Source organism: Pholis gunnellus (assembly GCF_910591455.1).
Source record: "Pholis gunnellus genome assembly, chromosome: 17".
In the NCBI taxonomy this organism is placed as follows: domain Eukaryota; kingdom Metazoa; phylum Chordata; class Actinopteri; order Perciformes; family Pholidae; genus Pholis; species Pholis gunnellus.
The window spans coordinates 5,509,267-5,531,841 of record NC_136544.1 but is presented as its reverse complement, the minus strand read 5'-3'; the positions used below and the strand labels follow the sequence as shown (position 1 = coordinate 5,531,841).

Here is a 22,575-nt window from a genome sequence, read left to right as displayed (position 1 = left end):
AAGATCTGAAGACTGAACTCGTGAACTGTTTCGTGGAGAAAGTATTTTGAGTATTTTAAATACAAAATTACTCCACTCTAAAGTATTTTGTTACAAATTACATTAGATTTTTAATCGGCCCTATCAAATACAAATTACAAAATACTCAAAAGTAATTGAAATACGTATTTCAAATACAAGTAATAGAAATACTGCCCATCTCTGAACGTTGTCTTACCTTCCCAGTAATCCCCACGGGCCATTTTCCTCAGCAGGTGCTCCTCCTCCTCCTCCTTCAGCCGAGACCGAGGTCCACGTTCAGACTCTTCTGTTGCCCGCGATGATCCAGTAGTTTAGTTCTCCAACAAGTTTCGTAAAAAGTAGCTTTTCTCAAGAAGTTAAAAACTTAAAGAGTTGGCTCTCCACAGTTTGGATTCACAAGTGTGTTCAGCTCAAGAGGTGTTCCGCTCAAAAGTTGATCTGCTTGTATTGAAGTCCAAGTGTAAAGTGAGCGATCAGAAAGTTCTGAGGCCTTAAGTAACCTCGTTGTTGCCATGGCATTCAGCGACGCGTGCGTGTGAGTGCGTGCGTGCGTGCGTGCGTGTGATTGGCCAAGACAGAAAGAGAGAAATATTAATTATTTTCTCTTACATATAATATATTTTTTATTTGATTTACACTAGTTATTTTTATTTTACCTTTCAGTGCTCTATTACCATTCCGTACAGCTATGAGTTGTAATGAGACAACCCGTCTCTGCTGATTGTAATACAACAAGTCTGTATTGGAAACGAAATTGAGAGCGAGAGAGAGAGAGAGATTAAGTAAATATATATATATATATATATATATATATATATATATATATATATATATATATATATAGACTTGATCAGACCTATCAGTAATAATTATAAAACTGTATAAATACAGTAAAAAAAACTCAAAGTCCCAGGATGCAGTTGGGCAGGCGCAGATCCAACCTGCTGCCCTCGCGCTGTTCATCACTGCAGCCTAACGTCGCTGCTGTCTCTCGGATCTGCTAGAGGAGATTGGCATTAGTAGATTGGCTGATAGTATTTTAACCACCGCAGCCTAAGAGACTCATTCAGTTCCTGTTTTGCAGCACATGCTCTCTGACTCTGCAGTCGGAGGGTCTATTTTTTAGAAGCACCAACGCAGGAGGATGTGGTCTCTGAATTGTTTCCCCTCTGCTGCTGGTGTGTTGATCTAGGATTGATCTAGGACGCTGATAACTGCAGATAGGTAAGATTTATGGCTCGAACTTCATCATTTTCAATCTCTTTTTGTGCCTGAACATGTTTACAGTACGTTCCATGTATCTGTATCGCATGTCTCATCCATGCTTGCCTCAGGTTGGCCGTATTTTGAGCATTTTCTCTCTTTCTAGTACAAGCCTTGTTGCACAACTTCCATCACATCTAACTGCAAAGTTATTCAAGCTCTGCAGATTTCCTGTTCCCCTTCTTTTAAAAGCCGCTGAAGGCTGTTAAAGGTGCATTCAGAATTACATACAGTTTGTTCGGCTACATATTTTAAAGATTATCCTCCCTCCACTTGTGAAATTAAAGCAACACTGACATTTAAATAATCTTATTGTTTTAAGAAAACCAATGAGAGATGAGAGTTTGTATTGTGGCAGTATAGGCTTTGCATGGCTGAACAATATAGCCTGACAACATACAATGGGGTAACACCTGCTTCCTCAGTAGACAATTGATTGAATTGACCTGCTTACAAAAGCTGGATATGCAAGGAACCCTAGAGTACAGAGCTGCTGTCTGTGCTCCTACTGCAAATACGCGTGTCCTCATGCTTTAATATGCAGTATGTGAATATAATCATGTCATGCTTTGCAGTTCACAAGCTTGAACTTATTTTACTGTTAGACTGTCACAAAAACCTTGGCTGAATATCACTTATATCCTGTTATTAGATAACCCCAGCTAGTGTTTTTTGTATACTACTCTACTACAAGGTGAAGTTAAGTTACTTCGGTAGTTTCAAATACAACAAATATGGTGAAAAAATATCCACATATGAGTCAGCTGGAGCTGCTGAGCTCTAATGTTACATGTTTTGACAGCGCGCAAAAACTAGGAATTAGCTAACTAGCTAAACTTTTCAAATTGTTAGCTCAAAGTAATGAATAAACAGTTGAAATAGTTAGCTAAAATGAATGGACAACATTAAATAGCTGAAATATATGGCTAAAAGTACTGTAGGAACGGTTTAAATTGCTAGCTTGTAGTAATGGATAAAGTTGTCGAAACAGTTAGCCTAAAAGCTAAAACTAGCTAAAACTGTTGAAACAGGTAAAAAGAGAGCTAAAAGTAATGGATAAAACTGTTCAAACAGTTAGGCTAGCCTTAAGCTTTGGCCAAACAGTTAAAATAGTTAGCCTGAAGTAATAAATAAAACTGTTGAAGCAGTTAGCCTATGGATAATCAGTTGAAATAGTTAGCTAAAATTAATGGATAAACCTTTAAAATAATTAGCTTAAAGTAGTGGATAAATGGTTGAAACATTCTTACAAATGCTAAACTTGACCAAACCAACCCACCACTGACAGTTAAATTGTAACAATGCCCACTTTAATTTAGTTATTAGTGTTTAATAACCCAGTTTAAAATCAATTTAAAGGGTCACCACTGCTCTACAATACAGTGCACACACTCTTCATTGAATAAATGTCAACTAGTCAAGATGCAGTTTCTCCCTCTGTCCCTTCTTAACGTTGCATCAGTACTTCCCGGAAGGCCTTTTCCTGTTTTGACGGGCGCAGGTGACCCCCAGTTTTCCAGTTGTGTCACTACACACATTATTCAACACTGGTCACAGCGACACATCTTTCCACAGCTGGGCACAATTGCAGCTTCCGTATGCACATCCACATCCTGGCAGCCGAATATACTTATGAGGAAAATATTTTTTTTTCTCACCAACAGGGAAATCTCATTGCAGTCTTATTTATTTTTCCCTCTTTACATCACACAACATCACAACATGAATTGAAACAGGCCTCGCCTCAATGAGATGTTATTGTTTCTTCGTGTGGTCAGTGTGGTTTTAGTTGTTTGTCATCAAATGCGTATGAACCCTAACCACAGTTGTCATTTGATTTGTAGTAGGCAAATTTCCCAAAATGTGTGTCTTTGACTGACATTTACAGACTTTACTATGAAACACCCACACTTGTGTCTTTGCTCGTTTACAAGAGGAATAAGGATGAAATGGGAAGTTGTCCTTTCCAGCCCGCCTTGAGTCATATGGAATGTGGGTTTTTCAGCAGCTGATTTTAAGAATGAAGTAGGAATAGAGAAGAAGAAGAAGAAGAAGTTGTGGCTGCTGTTTTCGACCAGCTCATCTCCGGTCCGCTCACACAGTCTGTGACTCACCGGTTTCAGTAGGAAGTGGCACGCTGTATTTCATGTCCTCACGTCTCTGCTGTGGACATTTGTGTTTGCAACTCTGTTTGGTTGTCTCCGGGGAGGAACAATCATGATTATAAAGAGTTGGCAACAGACAGTAACAGGAAGTTTGGACTAATTAAGAGACACAATATATTGGTTTACCGGAACACAATAATACGGTGTGATTCTTGTTTTTATTCTGGGACTTCCCTGCCGGTTAAATCTCCTGTGTTTTCCTGTGGATGTTGCGATGCCTCTGCAGAAGATGATGCCGAAAATGGAGCAGAGCTCGTGCACGGAGGATCGCATCCAGCATGTCCTTGAGCGCTGCCTCAGTGGCCTGGGCCTCAACACTCCTGACAAACAACTCTGGAACGGTGAGACCCAATCCCATACCTGCCTTTAGGGGCAACGCAAAACCAACTCAGTGCTGGAAATGAGACTTGACTTGGGTCCTCAATTCACATCAGAAACATACAGCAGGCAAGAAGTACAGATATGTTAAATCCAATTTGTACATGAATAGTGTAAAAACCTGAACTAATATCACCTTTAAACTTCCCCAGTTGATTACTTGCTTTAAGACAAGCTAGTTTTCTGAAAATGTAGTTTCAATCACCTAAACGATGCATTATCTTATTCGATATGTGCTAATTTGCATACGTTTCCAGAACAGAAATGTATAAATTGGGTCAAGACAGGATCAAAACTGTTGTTTTGTTTTGTTGACATGTTCGACTCAAAGGTTTGAACTGAGGTGAGTCTTTGGTGTCTCTTTGTATCACTCCATAAATCATAAAATACGCTTAACAGCTATAATATAAAAAAAGTTTGCATTGTTTTTACGTTGATAATGTTCTATAACATACCCCCCCTTGTGAAAACCTTCATAATATAGAGAGGAGTGAAACTGGAAAGTTTGGTGTACGTTTGTGCTGCTGAAGCGGAGATTTTCTGGCTCTGAGTCGGAGAAACAACTCATCATGTAATGTATGACGCTACCGGTGAATCGTGTAAAAACATTAAACTCATAGATATCACCGTGAAACTTCCCCAGTTGATTACTTACATTAAGACAATCATTTTTTGTAGTACAAGTTTTCTGAAATGTCATGTAAAATATGCAAATGGGGCGTTATCTAATAATAACGTTTGGTGAATTTAGGATAAATCTACAAACGCAAATAGACAAAGTGTAGAGAAAAACATGTCAATGTGTATTTTGAATGTTTTCTTTCTATTAGTCTGAAAGAAGACATGTTACAGAAGCAAAATAGTGCATGAAAACAAATGTTTTTGCCTGTAGTTTCTCGTCTTAAATCTGTACAACACGCACCTGGCAAACGGAACACACTGTCCTTATAGAGACAAACGGGAATTGAAAGTGGTGACACACAGAACGAGGAGTGACAGACAGTATGGAGGAGTATCATGTTGAAAGACTTCATTCAGACCTTTGGCAACAAGGGGACAGTGGCGTAATCATTTTGTTTTCCTTCTCTGAAGTCAAGGACATTTGCATCTAAACAGCCTGTTGTCAGGATAAAACCTAAAAGGAGAAATAAGCCTTGCGTGTTTCTGTCTTTCTGATCAGCTGGGCTGTGCATAAACCGCTGGTGTTTGGAGGAACTAGTGAAGAGAGATCCCCACAACTTCCTCATCCTTCTACAGAAAATACTGAGGAAAACAACGGAGGTCAAGAGCTGAAAAACAACATAATTCTTCCAAAGATGTTCAGTGGGAAACGAGGAGTGACGGCGTTTTTTTTAGCTCGTGATTTCTTTTCCTATCTTTTTTTACAGGTGCTCGAGCAGTGTCGGTATGAACTGGTGGTGCCCCTCACGCTCCTGTTCTCTTCCACCCTCCTCAAAGTGAGTGGGTGTCATTTGTAACCAGCAGAGAAAGAAGCACACGTTTGTTACTGTTTACTTCTGGTTTCTCCCCAGGCTCCTCATGTGGCTCTGGACTGCGGCGTGCTGCAGGAGGCCTACCTGTTGTTCCACAGTTTCCTGGCCTGGCCGGAGCCTTGCAGCTCTGCCAGTAAACGCCTGCTGAAAATCATCCAGAAGGAGCTCAGAGCACCAGGTAGCGCTGACGCTCTTAATGCAAATGAAATGGGCCCAACGTCACCTCGCTGTTTTCTGTCCAGTAACGAAAGTTTAAACCAGTGGTTTCCCACCAGGGATGCTTCTACGTTAAAGGTGTTTGCATGTATACAGTCAGTCACCTTCATAACATGTCATGGCGGCGTAGATGAGGTGGTACGTCTGACAGGGCTGTGTTGGTACATTTGGGGGCATTCTTCATCTATCAGTGTGATCATAAGGGGTCAGTGTTTACCCACTAACTAATACTAAATACCGCTGTTGTTCTTTTGTTTTAGGAATTTCATTTCAAAGACTGGTTCGGACCGAGCAGGGTATTTCCCCTGAGATTCACTGCTCCAAAACCGTGTAAGTTCAGCGCTATTGACAGCTATTACAATAAGCTAAATATGGATTGTTTTGATGTGAGTTGCCTAGTTTTGGGGATATTGTCCGTATGCAATGGGATATACTCCTATATAATGGGACTAGATGGTATTCTTCTATTTTTGCAAACAAACAAAAAAACATTTGAAAAACTCAACAGCAATGTCTCTTTCCAGAAATCCTGAACCCGTTTACCCAAGATAATCCACACACCTAACTGTGAGCTTCCGTTGTATTTTCACACAAGCTGAGTGTCATAAAGTCCCATTATATTGGAGAGAAGTCCGATATCTCCAATACCAGGCAACTCGCACCAAACCTATCTAGATCGATAAATAGCACTAAAGGCGAGAGGAATGTATTTTTGGGTGAACTCTTTAACACTTCAGCTTTTTTTTTAGGAGTTAACATTAGAATCTTGAATGAGATCTCCTTGTATGTGACGGTGTATGTGTGTGTGTGTGTATCTTATTAGCACGGTGCTGTTGGTGAACCCAGATGAGGACGTCCCTCCAGAGGTCCAGTCCGTCTCGGAGCAGCTGAGCAGCACCCAGCACTCCAGCAGAGACGCCACCATCGTCCTCATCCTGCACTGCTTTCAGGCGGCTCTGGGCGCCAGCCGCGACCAGCGGGCGCTCCACGCTGCCCTGCAGGTGACCGACCTTGGGATGCACGCTTCCTCTTTATTCTGTCTTTCTAGTTTCTCCCTAAAACAAACCCGCCTGATGTTCCTCCAGACGAAGCGGCCCGAGGAGCTGGAGCAGCTCGCGGAGGCAGTGACCGACTGCATGGAGACGGCAGCCTCTGCGGCAGATCCCAGGACAGCTAGACAAGCTCTACTGCTCAGCATGGAGAGGCTCAGAGACAGCCTTGCTGTTCCTGCGCTCAATAATGGCTGCACGGATACCGGTAAGACCGATAATGTGAGCGTGAGGTGGATAAATGTGATCCTTTCAAGATTGTTAGTGCTTCCTCAACCTGAATGTGACCTCCTCTCATTAGGGGCTGTTAAGACTTTCATGCTGCCGTTCCCCAAATGTCACACATGCTCCTGGGAAAACGACAACTTTGGTAATTAGTTCATTTTGAACAACTCTCCTGCATTTTTTAGCAGATATTTATCCTTAACTGCACAAAACCTCTCTGCTCTCTCATCTCCTTTACATTCATGCAGATGTTCTGAACGACATTCTCGCCAGCGAGTCCGACCTGGACTCGCCTCCGGACTGTTTCCTTAAAACCGAAATGGATGAGGATGATAACGTCGACACCAGTGTGGATGAGGAAGACGAGGTGGAGGGAGACAAAGTGGAGCATGAGTTCCAGAGCCACCGGGTCTCCACCATATCCTCGTCCTCGAGGGACTCCGGCTACTCTCTCTCCTCCAGCTGTTCTGCGGTCTCCACGCCGTCCGGCTCGTCAGGCGTGGAAAGTGACGTCAGCGTGGACACGACGCACGAGGACACAGCGGGAGGACCGGATAGCCAACCGAAGCTTAGAAAGAAACCCAAAAAGAAGTCCAGATCCATCCTAGGCGTCGAGCGCATCTCCATGTTTTTCAATGCCCCCCGCAGCCCAAGCATTTGCCGCCGGGTCCAGAGCATGGGCCACCGTGTTGATTTTACCAAAGACGTTCAAAGAGAGTTTAAAAACTCCAGGTCCCTGTCCAGACAGGTCCACCCTCTAGACAACGATCCCCTGTCCCCCCGGAAGCACATGTGCGTCCGCAGGAGGCCCATCCTGAGCTGCGACGACTTCGATGCGGCGGAGGCGCCCACGCTGGTCAAAGTGGTGGTGTTCGGAGGTGACAAAGAAGCGGGCAGGCTGGCCAGGGCGTACAGCGACCTGCAGCAGAAAGAGAGTAAATGTCCCCGACTCACCAAGACATGCAAGCTGCAGTTTTACTTTGTTCCGACCAAAAGGAGAACTACGGGAGGCACAGGAGGAGGACACACACCAACTGAAGGGCCGATAGGAAGTTCAACCAGAGCTGCTGCCTCTGTGGTGAGAACATCTGTCTCTGCCGCTTACACCTGTATGTGTGTGTACATATATATATATATATATATATATATATATATATATACACAATTTATATGCATTCATAGATGCAGTACAACTTTCTAATAAAGCATCCTTTGTAATGGCTTTATCAGGTTGTATAGGTCAGTTATAAAGCATTCATTAAAGCAACATTTAGGTTGCAAGAAATTGAAAGAATTCCCTGGCTGGTGAGTCATTAATAGAGTCATTAATGAAGGGTAAGCCATCATATCTGCTGCAATAAGTCAGTAATAAGAAAGGTTACCAGGTCACAGTTAGTGAGTTATTTTGTAATATGCATTTTAGTAAGTAAATAATAAAAGTTGTTCCAGCAATCCAGCACAAATGTTGCAAATGTTAATACGTTTTTTAACAAATACAAAGACTCTGCAGCCGTTTGCCAGCAGGTCAGAGGTCAATTGGTCCATTGGAAGAGTCCATTTGATGACCTGAAGACCTAAAAAGACTAAATGTTTATTTTGTTGGAGGAGCATAAAACCCCAGCCAGAGAAATTTGTCACAACCTGGAAACCCAATCTTACAGTCTTTTAATAGAGAATTAACAGTATAAGTAATAATAACAACTCTTAATAAAGCCCCATTTGAACGTCGCATCGTTTTCACAGACCTGCCGACAGGAAACTCCAATGCCATTCATTCACGTTATTCCGTAATTGTGGAATTAGCACCTTTTTATTCTTTCATTCTGACAGGAGTCTAACGGCAGTGTGCTGGAGGACAGCACCAATGACATAGCCCAGATGTTGGGCATGATGGACCCCTGGTACGAGCGGAACGTCCTCAGTCTGCTCAGCCTGTCGTCTGACGTCCTTTGTCAGGTACCTTCCACAGAGGCACCTTTTGTCTGGTCCATGCGTCACATAATGAGTCAAGAGAGCAGCTGACTTAACAACAGCTTTTGGACCACTGTGAGGTTTATTGTAATAATTTGAGATTCAGTCCCCCTACTAGCCCGAATACGTTCCGTACAGTCCCTTGAATTGGAACGTTGGTGACAAATTTAACAAAGATTCGTCTCCAATGCCAAAATACATCTATGTTTAAATACAATACGATTGACACAAGAAAGTCCTTGACCTTATTCTGTTGTTGTAGCAAGAGACACACTAGTATTCTATTAGCCCAAAGACACTTGATTAGACTCATGATGATTCATTATTTAAAAAAGCCTATTTCATCCATCTAACCGCACACAAAGGTGATATTTTACCACTTCAGGATTGTCTTCACCTTGTCTGAAAACCACATGTGTGTTCTCTGTGAGCCAGACTGCCTGTAAGGACGGCGATGAGTCAGTGAGCAGCGTGGAGAGACTCCCCCTGCTGGCTGACCTGGTGCTTTATTACTGTCGACATGCAGACCAGCCGGTTCTGGTGCAGCTCTACCAGGCTGAGGTGAGAAGAGCAAGCACGCACACGCACACATAGACAAACACAAACACACACACACACACACCTGATTTTTTTATTTTTGTTTTCTTCCCCGACACAGTTGACCCTGGCTGGAGGAGAGAAGAGAAGGGAAGTGTTTATTCACTCTCTGGAGCTCGGGCACACTGCTGGAACCAGAGCGGTTAAGGCCATGGGTGAGTCACACTCTGACAGACACAACAGCATAAAGACACACGCACACACACACACACACACACACGCACACAGATGTGTAGTCTAATGTGTCTTTTCGTAGGTTCTGCCAGCAAAAGGTTTGGGATTGATGAAGAACGGGAGGCTGTCCCTTTAACACTCAGCGTTGCCTACAACAAGGTATGCTTCCTGCTTTGACTCCCACAGGACACAGACAATAACGCTGCACGAGCTATTTTTACACACGTCTCGTCTATACCCGCCTACAGGTGGCTGTTAGCGGGAGGAGTCAGTGGATCCAGACGGAGGTGGTTTGCACGTCGATAAATCTTTACAAAGCCTGCCGGAAACCGGAGCAGCTAGGTATGTGACAGGGAAAGTCGAGGTTTTAATTATGTGCCGGCAATTGATTACTTTTTCGTCTAAGCACGTCGAATCTTGTCTGTCCAGATACAAGAATAGAAAGTCTGCAGCTGACAATGACAGAAGTCCTGAAGAGGCAGAGCTCCAAGTCGAAAAAGGGCTACAACCAGGTGAAGGGTTGAAATTAAACATTAAACATAATCTCATGCACACTCTCCCTTCGGAACGCAATCTCCTCACACTTCCTCTCCCTCCCCTCCCTCCCCACCCTCCCCACCCTCCCCACCCTCCCCCTGGCAGCACATCTCCATATCAGAGGTGAAGGTGGACAAGGTGCAGGTGGACGGTGGAGAGGACGGGACAACGTTCGCCGTGTGTCTGGATCAGGATGAGAAGAAGTTCATCCAAAGTGTCACCAGGTACAAGAGCATCATCACTGAGCATCACATCATCAAACCTTTTACTTGAGTAAAAGAACCAACACGACAACGTGAAGATACCCCCTTACAATGAATGTCCTAAATTCAAACTCCCACTCAAAGCAACAGTTTGATATTTGTGTAAGGACTCGAGCTGTCCCGGAATCATTATCAGAGTTGACATTAACATTATCGGCATCATCACTGCTGTCTTTCCTTCAATCCAAATAAATGTAGTGGAGTAAATGTATAAAGTGACATAATACACATTTGAATGTACTCAATAACTTCCCGTTACTGCATTTCCCCTAAAGTCAAGAATCACAGCACATGCATGCACTTATCCGACCCACATGCAGTGACGCTGTCTCTTCTCTTCTGCAGGTGTGAGGTGTCTCTGTGCTGTAAACCAGGAAGCAGTTCGGACTGGAGGTCCTACAAGCCCTCACCTGGCCAAGTCCAGCCCCTGCACCCGTCCTACTGCTCCCTGCTCTGCCTCCCCGTCACCTCTTTCTCGGCCTCGTATCCCTGACGCACTTTGCACCGCGCTGAACGACTCCAGGCATGTTTGAACCAAAGCAACGCGGGACGCAGACTTGACATACCGAATAGATGGTGAACATGGTGCAGAGAATAAACAGAACTTATAATAAGGGTGACATGTATTACCCTACATATGTATATATATATCAGCTGATGTCAAGGTGTGCCACATGTTGATGGATGGAGGAGTGTGTGACTGTTTAAAGGAATGTTTTCAAGCTTTTTTTTTCTTATCTTCCATCATCTGCTGTCAGTAGCATAAAACGAATTCCATGATTACTACTGTGTACGTTCTGTTGATGACAGAGTCAAATACTTTTAAAAAAAGTGTCGTAAAATAATCTATTTATTTTGAAGTGATAGTGATGAGAACATGTTGAAAATAGGTTTGTATCACACAACTGTAATAAAATCACACTTCAGTCTTTCCTGTTTATTCTTTGTTTTCCTGGTTAAGACACTTCCTCATGAGTCACTCACACTGTCAAAACTACATGCCATTGATAACTTCCCTCAAAGCAGCGGAGAACATTTAAACAGACAGAAGCTACAATGGATTACTTCAGACTGTGTGACTCAATGTGTCTTTAACTCGTTAGGGTTTTGTCCATTCATCGAGCTGCAGATACAATTCAAACATTGTTGAGCTTTTCAGGGACAAATGCGATCAAGTCTTTGCGCGTGACAGACTGAAATCTGTTGAAAAGGTGAATACGGCAGACTTTCTTTCAGTGTTCCATCTTTGCACACGGTGCTGAAATCACAGCTATCCTGAGATCCCGAAGAGCGGAGTGATGGTTGACCGTACCAGTAAGTGTTTTCTTTTTGTCAAAATGACTGTGAGCCAAACTTGTGTGTAACTGGTTAACACTTGGAGTAGTAGACTGTGGTTATTAAAACAATAACATGTATGATCTTCATTTTTAGCTAGCGTAGCTCCCTTCACTGTGGAGTCCAGCGTGTACAAAACCGTCCAGGATCTCCTGAAAGAGATGAGCGGCCAAAGCGCTGCGGAGAAAGGTAGCTATACAACTGAGGGAATATGAGGCACTTAAAGGCAAATAGGTTTGAATGCAACAAATAATATGGATGGCCATTTAAAACACAATTATTTAGATGAGCCTATGTCTTTACAGTAAATTTAAAGGTACGGTCACCAGCCAATTAGCTTAGCTAAGCTTAGCTTAGCATAAAGACTCGAAATAAGTGGAAACAGCTGATCCGGCCAAATCTGGAGGTAACAAACTAAAGCTCAGTATTAAACACTTTATGACAGAGTCTGGCCAGCTGTTTCCTCTCTTTTCCGGTGTTTATGCTAAGCTAAGCTAACCATCTGCTGGTTGTTGCTTCATATTGAACTGACAGACATGTATGGAGTGAAAAAAGAAGAAATTATCAACACCCCAAGTAGCTAAATAGTACCTGTAAACTATATATATACTACATATCCTACAATATAAAGCAAACTACTCTCGCTCTGCAGGTCTGATACGATGGAGTCTTCATAAGAAGCTGGAAGCTAATCCATCCTGCAGCGTTTCATTGATCAGAGTGTTGGTCAAAGAGCTGGAGAAGCTGATGCAGATTCATAAAACGCGTTCCTACACGCATACCATTCCAGTGCTGCACACAATCTACTATGTGGTTATGCAGGTACGACACACCTGTGTGCGTCTAAATGACAACAACGTATTGTTTATAGAAACTCTTGAACAGTGAAGAGCTTGTTACAGCTTGTTACAGTTGGAAACATATGCAGATTAAGACAGAACGAGTATAACAGCACAGACAGACGATTGTGCATTATTAGTATTAGTTTTTTCTGTCTTGTTGTTTTGATATTTCTGTGCTTACCTTTCCAGTCAGGTGTCTTGATTCCTACCAGTGTTTACCAGACGGTGTATGAGTGCATGATGAAACTGCTGATATTACCGTCTCCTTACTCTGCTGTGGCCCTGAGCACTCTGAGGAGCATCAAGATGGAAATGACCACACCAGGTATCATGCATCAATGCACACAGAAAGCTGAAAACGACCACAGACATCACTCTTAATACAAATGTGTTGATGGCTGGCACAATGTTCGTGTTATTACCTACTACTGTATATAAGAAGGTTATTACCAAGCAGACACACATTGGACACACACACCATCTGTTAAACCATTGACCAATCCCATCGTTACTACAACAACTCTACTCGCGCTTAAGTTGTTAAAACTCTCAACACAGTTGTGTTAAAAGTAACACAAAAAGCGTGGTCCTTGTATAGACACATTAGTGTGTTGGGAATTCACACAGCTTGTGTTGAGCTATTAACACATCTGATTTAGTATGATGCTAAATAAAAAACTCTTTTGAATCCTTCCGTCATCAGGCTCCTTATATCACAGGAGAGTCACCGCAGAGCAAAACTTGAAGAATGAGCATTTCATCTTGCAGGAAAAGTGAGTATCTTGTTTGAATGTCAATCAACTTTTATCAAAAGTTTAATACTGGCTAAACTGGCTTTTTTTTTTGTTTATCAAAACTGTTCCTTCCCTGTTTGCTGACTTCCTCCAGGGTGTTTGTGCTTGCTGACCCAGCTGTGTTTTCTGCTCCACTGGAAGCAGCAGTGAGAACACACTTGGAGGCGTCCAGCTTTCTCAGGGACACGTCAACTTTGGAGAAAAATATGGTGCTGCATGTGCTGCAGACGGGACTGGGGACGACCTGCCAAAGCTCCAGGTTGGCTCAGGCTCTGGAGGTAAGCAAGTTTATGAAGATGTTTTGGTCAAAGTAAGAAGGATATTTTTTTAGCCATGCTAGAAGTGGTGGTTGTAGGTAATGCCATTTGATTGATCAGCTGACATATCTCAACATCTATTAGTCAAACTGCCATTAAAATGGTGTATTCATGGTCCCCAGAAGAATGAACTGGACACTTTGGTGATCCCCTTACTTTACATTTCATCTAACACCACCAGCATGTCAAAACGTTTACTTATCTTGATAGATATCTCAACGTCTCCGTGATTTGCACAAACCTTTGTAAAGACATTCATGGTTCCCAGAGGATGGATCATATTGGCTTTAGTGATCCCCTGGCTTACTCAGCCTCAGTTGCACTTTGTGTTTAGTGTCAATTAGCAGTAAGCTACTGCAATGCCAAAAAGCATGCTAACACGCTAAACTAAGACAGTGAACATGGTAAACATTATACCTGCTGAACATTAGGATGTTAGCATTGTCACTGTGAGCACTTTGCCATGCTAGTGTTAGCATTTATGTCAAAGCACTGCTGTGCAGTCTCACCGCTAGCGTGGCTGTAGACTCTTGCATGGGGAAAATGTCTCACTGAACTACATAAGAAAATCATATATTTATCTGTATCAATATTTCCCATTGTTTTTTTTTAAATCAGACTATGTGTCTTTTCTGTAATTTAGGCTTTAGGGGAACATATGGTGAAGACGTATTTCCAGGAAGTGGTTCTAGCCGTGGAGAAGAGTGTGGAGCATGGTGCAGGTGCTCGTGCAAACTATGTGAACAGACTACAAAACATACACAGAGACATCTTGACTGCCTCTAAAGAAGGTGTGTATTATTTGCTCTGCTGTTGGAGCACACATTGGTATTAGAGATCGGGACAGGTTTGCCGTGTTAACCCTCACCCTGTTTTCTCAGAACAAACCGAGCTCGATCACAGTTCTGTGTTCAGCACCGCAATGCCTTATCCTAAGATCAACTTCCACTCGTGGAAAGACGAAGAGGATCTATGTGAGTCGAACAGACAAACACAAGTTTCTACTTTCTGTCAATAAAGGATCCAGTCGCTGCTGTTCAAATGTACACTAAATATATATTTTTTCCAAAAGGGAATCTGCTGGCAAACTTCGCCATGTGCTGCGGCTCTAACTCAACTACTGTTGATAAAGAAGAGAAGGACAAAAGGGATTCAGTTTGGTCTGAGGACAGTGGGATAAAGAGAGATCTGAAAGAGAATAACTTTGATGACACAGCGCGGCCTGCATCCATGAATCCTGCGCCATCATTCACACGGAGAAAGGCCTTTAAGACCATGAAGACGCCACGTAAACTGAGCCTAATGAGTGAGAAGATGGACGTGTTTCCTGGAGGCTCTCCTCTTTTTAACGAAGACAGGAGGCGTCACACAGCTCAGGTGGTGGTACTGGGGGACGACCGTGTGCTCGGAAGACTTGCCAGGGCTTTTCACTCGATTCGGTGAGCAGCCGGTTTGTTATGAACGCTCTCTTCTAAATATTGTTACAGCAAAGTGGTGAATGTCCCTCAAACCTTTTCTGCATTTGCACTTGTGTGAATGAGTGCACCCAGCTTTCCATAAATGTTTTCCACGTATTTCCCAACAGAGAGAGAGAGTCAAAATGTCTTATTTTGTCCAAGAAACTGAACCTGCGGTTGTACTACGTCCCAGTCACTGATGCGGCGCCCTCGCTCAGTTCACCTGTGAGTCACACTGAGTCACTCAAAGCGATAACTGACTGACTGGTGTAAATGTAGAAGACGATATAACACCTGTTATTCCCCTTAGGATAGCCCAGGTGAGAATGAAGGCAGATTGTCTCTCTCCTCCTTACTGGGAAGAGTGGATCCATGGTACAACAGCAACATCAACAGTCTGGGAGCAGCAATCTCCAAACTGGCTGGAAAGGTAACCACAGAGTCTACAGCCATGCTAACCACTCTGTTTAGGCACAGCTGTGATCTAACATGCTCACGACATCACTGCTAACATGCAGATGTTTAGCAGGTATAACGTTTACCACCTTCGACATCTTAGCGTCGTTTTTTTTTTTTTGGCATGCTAACATTAGCGCTAAACCCGAAGAGGCAGACCGAGGTTATGGGACTTCATCTGATACCGTCTCCCTTCTGTGATGTCTCTCTACTGCAGCAGTCTGTCCACAGAGAGCCATCGGAGCCCAACGTCTTCCTGCTGGACACCCTGTGTTACTACCTCCGCTGTGGGACGCAGCCAGTTAACCTGCCGCTCTATTCGGTTAAGGTACAGTGCAGCTGTCGTGTGTAGGCTATGGATTAAAATGTAGGAAAATGTTGAAGACGATACAAAGAATACATAAACGATCAGGAATTTGCAGGTTCTCTCAAATCCACAAAGTAAGCGACTAACTGCTACAGAGACAGATTTTCTTTGGTGGAGACCAAAAACAGAGCTAAAAAGAGAGGGAATGTTGAACTTGCCTTCATCAGGGGAATAGAAACACGACTCCAACTGAATGCTAATGTTGCTACGTGACACAAGACTATACACATCTTTAAAAGGTGATACCCGTACGTAAATGTCTTTCTTTAAGCTTTTTTTTCCCACTGCCCTCTAGTGGCCAAACTACGTTACAAATAATAATAATTGATGCAGCTTTAAGAAAGTTATTTTAATACCTTTTCCAATATTGGTTGAGTAGTGTAGATTCTGGTAGATTTTGTCAACTGATTTATTGATGCTGAACATGCACTTCCTGGTTTGACTAACTCCAGTATGTGTTTAGATGACCCGCTCCAGCTGTGATGTGGTGGGGGAGGTGTTTGTGGCCCACCTGGAGGTCGACATCCCAGAGTTCAGACACCTTAAAAAAAACTCCACAAGTATGTTTTCTGTGCATGTGTGTGTGTGTGTATGTGTGTGTGTGTGTGTGTCTGTGTATAGATACTGCCATGACTGTGCAAACATTATATGCTTAATTATAATTATATGCAAAATGTCTTTGACAGAGGAGCCCCGTGTAAGCCGAAAGAAGTCGACAGTCTTTGGGTCGGTCATCTCAGTCAGTTACACAGAGGTACATTCCTAACTATTATCAGCCACTATGGATACTTTCTATTTAGTATTTGCAGTAAATAGTAACAGCAGGATATGAAAATCCTCAACAGATCTCTTTAAGCAAACGACAAGTCGTAAAGGGAGAAGCACCCATGACGTGTGGCGTGGTGATTACATCAGAGCCGGCAGCTGTAACATCAGGTTAACCTTTTGCATTCATATTTAGCTCACAGATTTATGTCAATGAAAGTAATGCAATGAATAATCTAATCCATTGTCACTCTGTGAAGGCAAGGATCACCTTACTGTCGAGTTTCACAGTGTGAACCCAGGAAACAACACAGTAAGAAGTTAATCACTTTTTCTTAGGAATATATATAGATATTATTACAATGTTTAATTACAACCTTTTCTGTTTTGATTATAGACAATCCAAACCCAGAACATCAGCATCAAGGCGCTGCAGCATCGAACCCTCTCCGTGTGTCTGGACAAGGACTCCCGCAGTACATACACTGATGTTCAAAGGTCACTTACAACGCCGCAGCATTTCTGTTTTACATTATCTCTGCACCTCTTGCAAATTGAAAGTGATACAATGTAATGTTCATTCCTCTACACAGGGTAGACATTTCTCCGTGCTTCAAACCAGGATGCAGCATCGGGTCCAGGTCCGAGCAAGAGCTGCTGTTCAGTGAATATCTAGACAAAGTCCTGTACCTGCCAATCAACACCTTCACTGGTGTGACCCCCTGAGAGATGCGAGCTGTCTACTTCAGGTGTGCAGATAATGCGTACTGCTGTACATAATGCTCTATCAACACCAAAGTGTGTTTCAAAATGTAGGTTTATCAAATGTTTGTATACTTCTTGTAAATGCTCTTGTATTCTATTTAATTAAATTCCTTTATCATGGTAACTAGTTGTAATAGTAGAACAAAACGCACCCTTAAAGGTGCTGAATACAAAATCCAGAGCATATCTGTTGCCTCCACACGGCTCTCAACATGGCGACAGCCGAGCCGGCGGCTAGCAGCTAACGATGCTGACAGCGCTAACAGTGCAAACAACGACAACAGAGCCAACAGTGTTTAGTTGAAGGGGAACCAGAGGGTGGGTGCTTATCTTTTACTCCACTACATTTATTTCACAAATAGTTACTTTTCAGATTATGTTTTTACTTGTAAAATAAATGATACGGTTGATAAAACACGATGCACTAAACTAAACTAGCCAAGACATACAGTCGTTCAAACCATGAGAACATTAAAAATGCATCTGTATAATCATAATATTTCAATAATATACACTATACACAGCACAGTATATTTAGCTGTTAACACATCTGTACTTTTACTCAAGTAAAATATCTTTATACTTATACTTCACCCACCACTGATTAAATCATTGGAAGTCATGCATGCATTGCATTGTTAAAGCCTGTGTGTTTGGAAGCTGTATTATTCGTGTTACCTTTATTTTATTACACGGCCTGTAGTGAATAGGGGAATGACTTTGCTGAGTTCATTAAAATCACACGTGCGGTTACAAGTTCTCTGTTTGAAATGAGGAAACGCATATAAGGATGAAAACGATGTGACGAGAATTCATGATGTGTGCTGAATTTGAAAACGTGGGAAATAAACTATTCATCTACTGAACCTGTGTCTCCTGAATAAGTGGCTTTTATTTGCACATGGGAAAGTTGTTGACATGAACGTGCTCTTTTCTCTCACACCTGGAAAAGTACCACGCTGCATGTCTTTGCTATTGACTTGTGAGAAAATTATTATTTTTTTTAAATTCAGATGAGGTGCACAGCAGTTCAACCTTATAATATATATTGTTTTAGATTTTGATCCAGTGCTCTCCCGCTCTCTCTCTCTCTGTCTCTTTGACTCTCTTTCTCTCTCTCTCTCGTGCACAGAGGCATCCGCACCGTTAGGGGGCGCTGTGGTCGCGCGACTGGCTCGCCAGGTGTAAACTTGCACACAGTTGAGTGCGCTCACCGTCCAGACGGTAACAGGTGTCCGCTGCTCAAAACACAAAAGAGACCAAAACGTGGATCTAATGCCGGAGTTTGAGGTGGAAGGTGACCGGTAGAAAAGTTTAGAAGAAGCCAACAAAGGGGCAGAGTTCAAAAGGTAAATTAGTTTATTTTATTCTCTTATCTTACAAAGTTGACGTGACGTGGACTCCACATCCTCGTACCCTGCAGGGAACAGGTGCATTTTGCAGCAGGTGTTAACGTATCCGCCTTGTTCCTTGTTTTCGCTGCATGTTTCCGCGTTTTACAAGTTAAGCTCTTCCACTGAATCCGCCGCAACGTGAAAATAAAAAGTTGATAAAAAGCTGGCAGTTTGAGTCACACAAACACTGAATATTCATTGGACTTGTGGGAAACATATATCGTAATGCATTTATTCTATTATATATGTATTTTAACCACCATAAGTACTGTATTGTGTCTGTACTGTATATATATATTGGACTACAAGTTATTTAAAACACAAATTCCACCAAAATAAAATGTAATTTATGCAATAACATTTGTTTTGAAAAAAAAATTGGACTGTGGTGTGACAATCCGCCCAATTCTCAAGCAAAAATAATAAAAACAATTTTTAACATTTCGATTCAATGAAAAATAATTAACAGGTTTATTGATGAAGACAATAATTGTAGCCCTAGAAAGAACATTGGTTATGGATAGAAAACAAAGTATTGATTACTCTGATGTGCTGTATTTCCTGTCTCTCCGTCTCCCAGTTTAAACCCACCAGGTGCTCCATGTGAAACCCACCACGTGAGACCGCGAGCCTCCGACCATGAAGAGGACCAAGCAGATCGACATCCGGCGGGCCCTCGCTCTGACCGGCGCCTTCAACTTCCTGTGCTCGTGCGCCAGAGCCTGCCTGCTCCCCTTCCTCACCCTGTACTTCCGACAGCTGGGCCTGACCCCCGCCATGACGGGCCTCGTCATGGGCACCAAGCACCTCGTGTCGCTGGTGTGGAGCCCCGTGGCGAACCTGCTCTCCAAGCACTACGACAAGAGGCGCGTGGTGATAAACGGCTCTCTCGTGTGCTCGGCAGCGGCGGCTCTGGTCCTGCTGCTCGTCCTGCCGACGGACGTGCGCCCGCAGGCCGGCAGCTGTAACGTGTCTGATGGCGGTCCGACCCAAAGTCCGGGTGGAGACCTGCTCGGGAGCAGCGTTGCACCCTCAGCTAGAACTCACACCAACGCAGCTCCCGTCTCCCAGTCTGGGGTCACTTCAACTGCAAAGGCACTTTCCGAGACTAAAACCGCACTTAATCATCATAATCATTCTCATCATAATCATTCTCATCCCCAACTGCCACTATTGAATGCATCGGCGGTGGTCAACGACAGTGCTGGAGAACCGGAGGTCGGCGGCTCCTTCATGCACCACCCCACCAACTCCTCGGCAGCTCCAGTGAGGAGTAAGAGGTCAAAGTTCAGCTCGGGGTCAGAAGAGCCGCTTGGAGAAAGAAAGACGGAGGAAGAGGAAAAGGAGAGTCGTTTTGACTTTCTGGGCAGCCTGAAGGCGATGGACCCTCAACACCGGCTCTTCTTCCTGACGCTCATCATCGTGTCGGTGTGGGAGTGCGCGTCAGCCCCTCTGGAGTGGACCGCAGACGACGGCCTGTACGAGTATCTGGACTCCGCCGATGCCTCAGACCGCTACAGCAGCACCGGGGTGTGGGGTCTGCTCGGGGCGGCGTGTGGGGTCGGGGGAGCGGGCTTGCTGGTCAGCCGGCTGAGCTGCCTCGTAGCTGGCGGGGTCTCCCGGAGCGCGGTGCACTTCTACTGCTACGCCGCCATGGCAGCCGCGGCCCTCCCTGTGGCTGCGTACCTCCCCCTCTACCTGAACAAAAAGCGAGACCGGGCCAACGGGCTGCTCAAGGCCGCGCGGCTGGTGCGCGGCTCCCCCCGCGCCCTGCTCTGCGCCATCACCGCCCTGCTTGCCGGGGTGGCGGGGTCCGCCGTGGACAACTTCCTCCTGTGGCAGATGCAGGACCACGGGAGCAACGAGCTGCACATGGGGATGTCTCTAGCCGTCGCCCAGGTCTCCCAGGCCGCCTTCCCTCTGCTGGCCAGCCGGATGTCCAAGCTCCCCAGCCCGGGACGGGTGCTCGTCGTCGCGGCCGCGAGTCTCAGCTTGCAGTGCTTCTATTACTCCTTCCTCTGGGGGCCGTGGGCCGCGGCGCCCGCACAGGTGCTGAGCTACTTCAGCGGCGGGGCCCTCTGGTGGGCCGTGAGGCGCCAGTGCGAGGATGTGGCCCCGCCGGGGGCCGAGAGGAGCGTGAGGAGGGTCTACGTTGCACTCTCTCTGCAGCTGGGAAACGGGCTGGGGAGCTTCGCCGGAGGCTTCGTGGCCCAGAGGTTCGGCATCGCGTGGCTGTTCAGAGGAACGGCGGTGGGCCTGATGGCGTGGTGCGCGTGCCTGCCTCTGCTCCAGTGGAGGGCCCCCCGCCAGCGCAGGATCAACTACTCTCGGCTTTTGGCGGCGGATGCGAGCGAAGCCAGCGACTCCGAGTCTGACCAGGAGAGAGACTGGCTGGAAAAAGCGATGGACGACGACAGAAGCCGCAGCAGCAGCAACAACAACAACAACTATGGACGGAGGATAAACCATTAACCTCTGCAGTGTGAGAGTAAAGGACGCTTCAGAGAGTGCAGTAGCCCACATAGAATGCATTTACATCGAATCATTTCTATCCGTGTGGAAATAATATATTTATGATATATGTAACTCTCATCAGTGCTCATAAGATTCATCAGCTGTTCTGATGGACTCGAGGATTCATCTCTGTGCCACCTGAGCCTCGACAAATGAACATTACCATGAGCGATTTAGTTTATTCTAAAGCAAACAAAGAAGCAGGATGAAGGGCGGGCAGGAGGAGGACTCAACAGCTCAGGCATCTCGTCAACAGAGACACTCTGTTGAGTGTAAACACCAGAGGTGTGCACAAGGTGAGGCTGGGCTAGGATGGCCTCCTGTTCCACCACACCCAGACACAGACAGTCTGTTTATCTACAGCTAAAGTCACCGTCGTCCTCCACTGTGCTTGTGGTGTTGATGTTTTGTTGGACTCTGTGAACTGGATGACACGATTAAACGAGGGTTGGCGTTATTTAACCGCGGGGAGCTCAGCACATTAAAACTGTGTCTTGAGATTCTGGGTGTCATGAAGCTGTGACGTGTTTAAAAATCAAGTCGTCTAATCTGCATTTTCAAAGTGAGTTTATTTTTCTGACGCGTGCAAAATGTGAATTAAATGTGTCATTTTCTTTCCTCCAGAGAGTTTCTGTATGTCTCTGTTGTACTGCTACAGACCTGAGTACTGTGAAGTGTAGCGTCTGTGACTCCAGCATTAGCTCCTCTCCAGTACTTGAAATACATAAATATTCTTCCTCTTCATGTGAAGTGCAATCAGCAGCCAAAATAAATGTTGATGACCCGAATCATGCATGATTCCAGAGAAATACCTGCAGACTCATTGCGCACCTGTTTTTGGATCAGCATTGACTCTGTGTGTCTTGTAATGTTCCTCCTCTGAACATCCTGTGAGTGAATGTGCGGGGCGCTGCTACCTATGGCTCCTGCGTGCAGACAGATGGTCGGTCCCCCCAACATCTGGCGGGGGCCCTCGCCGGCATGAAACCAAGTCACCCCCGGTATGTCGTTAAACAGCTGAACTCAATCAGGCGAGATGAAAATGTCCTGGTGAAAGGCGGCTCGATTCTCCTGTGGACAGTGTCGTTGTGTAGAGTTTGGTTAGAGAGCAGCGGACCGTTATAATGGCAGATGTCTGTTTATTAAAACCTTTTAGGGCCCTGATTTGATTCCTTATACGTTTACACTGCTCGGGAAACAAATTCACTTACGAGTAG

The 22,575-nt window shown here is 44.5% G+C and overlaps 3 protein-coding genes across 5 annotated transcripts; all 3 read left to right on the top strand.

The window, feature by feature from the left end:
- The first annotated feature begins 3,596 nt into the window (after nucleotides 1-3,596).
- On the top strand, nucleotides 3,597-11,249 carry LOC306709009 (phosphoinositide 3-kinase regulatory subunit 5-like). Its single transcript, XM_079177016.1, has 17 exons — nucleotides 3,597-3,790; nucleotides 5,008-5,108; nucleotides 5,216-5,284; nucleotides 5,360-5,498; nucleotides 5,797-5,866; nucleotides 6,360-6,537; nucleotides 6,622-6,793; nucleotides 6,887-6,955; nucleotides 7,059-7,888; nucleotides 8,641-8,766; nucleotides 9,217-9,342; nucleotides 9,440-9,533; nucleotides 9,635-9,711; nucleotides 9,801-9,894; nucleotides 9,982-10,064; nucleotides 10,195-10,313; nucleotides 10,698-11,249. Exons 1-17 carry the CDS (start codon nucleotides 3,664-3,666, stop codon nucleotides 10,843-10,845), a joined length of 2,622 nt encoding a protein of 873 aa, XP_079033142.1. The 5' UTR covers nucleotides 3,597-3,663; the 3' UTR covers nucleotides 10,846-11,249.
- A 139-nt stretch (nucleotides 11,250-11,388) lies between these two features.
- pik3r6b (phosphoinositide-3-kinase, regulatory subunit 6b) lies at nucleotides 11,389-18,630 on the top strand. Of its 3 annotated transcripts, XM_079177474.1 has the most exons (19): nucleotides 11,389-11,666; nucleotides 11,784-11,876; nucleotides 12,340-12,509; nucleotides 12,719-12,854; nucleotides 13,233-13,302; nucleotides 13,418-13,601; nucleotides 14,284-14,431; nucleotides 14,522-14,614; nucleotides 14,713-15,079; nucleotides 15,226-15,322; nucleotides 15,408-15,527; nucleotides 15,771-15,881; nucleotides 16,384-16,480; nucleotides 16,607-16,674; nucleotides 16,766-16,856; nucleotides 16,946-16,998; nucleotides 17,083-17,183; nucleotides 17,279-17,434; nucleotides 18,583-18,630. In XM_079177474.1, exons 1-18 carry the CDS (start codon nucleotides 11,651-11,653, stop codon nucleotides 17,409-17,411), a joined length of 2,148 nt encoding a protein of 715 aa, XP_079033600.1. In that variant the 5' UTR covers nucleotides 11,389-11,650; the 3' UTR covers nucleotides 17,412-17,434; nucleotides 18,583-18,630. The 3 variants fall into 3 exon arrangements, with proteins under 3 accessions (XP_079033600.1, XP_079033601.1, XP_079033599.1); XM_079177475.1 differs by lacking the exon at nucleotides 18,583-18,630 and having other exon boundaries at nucleotides 15,774-15,881; nucleotides 17,279-18,287; XM_079177473.1 differs by lacking the exon at nucleotides 18,583-18,630 and having other exon boundaries at nucleotides 17,279-18,287.
- A 27-nt stretch (nucleotides 18,631-18,657) lies between these two features.
- On the top strand, nucleotides 18,658-22,138 carry mfsd6l (major facilitator superfamily domain containing 6-like). Its single transcript, XM_079177683.1, has 2 exons — nucleotides 18,658-18,799; nucleotides 19,425-22,138. Exon 2 carries the CDS (start codon nucleotides 19,484-19,486, stop codon nucleotides 21,314-21,316), a length of 1,833 nt encoding a protein of 610 aa, XP_079033809.1. The 5' UTR covers nucleotides 18,658-18,799; nucleotides 19,425-19,483; the 3' UTR covers nucleotides 21,317-22,138.
- Nucleotides 22,139-22,575: the final 437 nt, after the last annotated feature.

Bases quoted from the DNA above. Each gene is read 5' to 3' on its own strand.
- LOC306709009 (XM_079177016.1), top strand. From the start codon at position 3,664: ATGCCTCTGCAGAAGATGATGCCGAAAATGGAGCAGAGCTCGTGCACG. The intron at 5,109-5,215 runs GTCAAGAGCTGA...CTTTTTTTACAG, and splicing joins TACTGAGGAAAACAACGGAG to GTGCTCGAGCAGTGTCGGTA. The intron at 9,712-9,800 runs GTATGCTTCCTG...ACCCGCCTACAG, and splicing joins TCAGCGTTGCCTACAACAAG to GTGGCTGTTAGCGGGAGGAG.
- pik3r6b (XM_079177474.1), top strand. The intron at 13,303-13,417 runs GTGAGTATCTTG...GACTTCCTCCAG, and splicing joins CATTTCATCTTGCAGGAAAA to GGTGTTTGTGCTTGCTGACC. The intron at 16,857-16,945 runs GTTAACCTTTTG...CACTCTGTGAAG, and splicing joins GCCGGCAGCTGTAACATCAG to GCAAGGATCACCTTACTGTC.
- mfsd6l (XM_079177683.1), top strand. From the start codon at position 19,484: ATGAAGAGGACCAAGCAGATCGACATCCGGCGGGCCCTCGCTCTGACC.